General features: G+C 38.9%; 1 protein-coding gene across 1 annotated transcript in view; it reads right to left on the bottom strand. All coding sequences in view use genetic code 11, as the record gives it.

Moving 5' to 3' along the window:
- Positions 1 to 500: 500 nt before the first annotated feature.
- The window catches only part of ycf2 (hypothetical chloroplast RF2), a 6855-nt gene continuing 4855 nt past the window's right edge, over positions 501 to 2500 (bottom strand). Inside the window, exon 1 of the mRNA in view lies at positions 501 to 2500. This exon is cut by the window's right edge and continues 4855 nt beyond it. Within this exon, the coding sequence (YP_009116386.1) occupies positions 501 to 2500 (2000 nt within the window).

The following is a 2500-nucleotide window of genomic DNA, read 5'->3' as shown; positions in this document are numbered from 1 at the left end:
CAAAACAATTAGAATGAGGCTCGGTCAACTGGAATGTGTATTATGCATATGGGAGATCTTCCCATTGAGAAGATCCATCGACCTGAGACGAAGAGAAAGAGAAAGGTCTATCTATTTTCTTTACTTATTCTATCTATTTTCTTTAGTTATTCAGTTAAACCAATGATTCGTTATTGAAGCAGATAGCAACAACCATTTCATCAGACATGCGTATTTTTGATTATCCGATGGATTTACATGGTTTCATTAATGGAAATTGTTTGATGTAGTGAGTACTCTGGTTGTTCGCCGTTCAAGAATTCTTGTTTAGGCAGTTCATATCATCCATACATAGTGTTTTGATCTAAGATTTCAATTCTTCCATGTTTCAGCAGTAGCATATTGTTCCATGGAGCTAAGGTCCAAAATATGGAATAAACAAGTGTTTCCACGACTCTACCACCCGGCCAATCCTGTTCCACTTAATCCCTTCCCTTTTTCATGGCCACATATCTTTAGGGCTAAGGAATGGGAAATCTTTCTCCTGTTACATGAATCAAATGTTTCATTTCATCCGGGAAAAGCCATCTCTTTCTCAACAATGTCTTTGTCATTTGATCCAATAGCGTTCCCTTAGATAGAAACAGATTTGATAAATACTGATAACTCTCGGATAGAGTATTAGAACGGAAAGATCCATTAGATAATGAACTATTGGTTCTAAGCCATCTCTGGCGATGAATCAACAATTCGAAGTGCTTTTCTTGCGTATTCTTGATGAACCAGCGTTTATACATAGATGTAGGAGGATTTGTTTGGGAAGTAATAAGCCCCTTTGACATCTCTTCATCTGCAAAGAATTCTCGACGTGAAAACACAGAGACAAAGGGCTGATCCTTGAATAGGAAAAAGAATGGATCCGCAGGGTCCCAAATGAATTGGCTTATTCGAAAAAAGCCTTGTTCTTTGGAAGATCTATCTCGTGTCTGGTACTGCATGGTTCCACTCTGCAAGAACTCCGAATCATTCTCTTGAAGCTCATCCTCTTTATGATAAATGATCCGCTTGCCCCGAAATGACCCGGCCCAATAGGGAAATCCCAATTCAGTGGGCCTTTCGATACAATCAAATAGATTGCCACAAAGGCGCCATATTCTAGGAGCCCAAACTATGTGATTGAATAAATCCTCCTCTATCTGTTGCGGGTCGACGGCTCCTTCCCCTTCTTCAAACTCCGATTCGTATTTTTCATATAGAAATCTCTGATCAACGATAGAACAAGATCCATTTTGCATCATATCTAACTGATTCCTTGGTTCGGACCGAAGAAGTAATATCACTCGATTATTATCAAACTGACTGCAATCTTTCTCTGTCCGTGAGGATCCCACCGGAGCGCCTTCTACTTCTAATAGGCCATGAACTAGATCAGAATCATTCTCAACGAATCCATAAGAAGTGATCCAATTTTTTTCATCGGGTCCGGGTGAAGACCAAAGATCTTGAGCGACCGATCCGGCAGAACAACTCAAAAGATAAAGAAGTATCGTTAATTTCTTCATGCTCGTTCCAAGTTCGAAGTACCATTTGTACAAATAAGAATACCCTTCCTTACATGATTTCTTCTTCATATAGATAGATATAGGATCCATGGGGCAATTACTTAGAAGTACATTTTGTGCAACAGCCCTTCCTATCTGATAGAAAAGGATCCCATGATCCTGAACCGATCTTACCTGGGATCGCAAATCCCAAGTTTGTCTATGAAGAGCTGATCTAATTGTATTAGTTTCTATAATTGATTTCTTCTGTGTAATACTAATTGATAGGGCCTCATTGATAAGTGCTACAAGATCTCGTGCATTGGAACCCATGGTTATGGACCCGAATCCGTTAGTATGGAACATTTTCTTTTCCAAGTGAAATCCCCTAGTATATGAAAGAATGAAAAAGTGCTTTCGTTGTTGTGGAATAAGAAGCCTTCGTATCTTAATGCATGTATTTAATTTATTCGGAGCTATTAGAGCGGGATCCACTTTTTGGGGAATATGAGTCGAAGCAATAACAAGAATATTTCTAGTGGAACATCTTTCACAATCCCTGGAGAGATAGTTCTCTAATAGACCGAGGGATAAGTAATTCGACTCATTCACATACAGATCATGAATGTTTGGAATCCATATTATGCAAGAAGACATTGCTTTTGCTAATTCGAATTGAAGGGTGATATCAAATCGGTCTATTTTCGGCGTCATATACATAGTTAGCACATTCGTCATAGTTAGCAGCTCCGTATCAAGGTCATCATCAATATCGTCACTATCATCAATATCGATATCGTCACTATCATCAATATCGATATCATCAATAAGATAACCTTTAGGCTTGTCATCCAGGAACTTGTTCGGAAATACCGTAATGAAAGGAACATAGGAGTTTGTCGCTAGGTATTTGACCAAATAGGATCGTCCAGTTCCTATAGAACCTATCACTAAAATACCCCTAGAAGGGGATAGGGCTA

This window comes from Ananas comosus (assembly GCF_001540865.1).
Source record: "Ananas comosus chloroplast DNA, complete genome".
NCBI classification, from domain to species: Eukaryota; Viridiplantae; Streptophyta; class Magnoliopsida; order Poales; family Bromeliaceae; genus Ananas; species Ananas comosus.
This window is presented reverse-complemented; position numbering and strand designations above follow the sequence as displayed.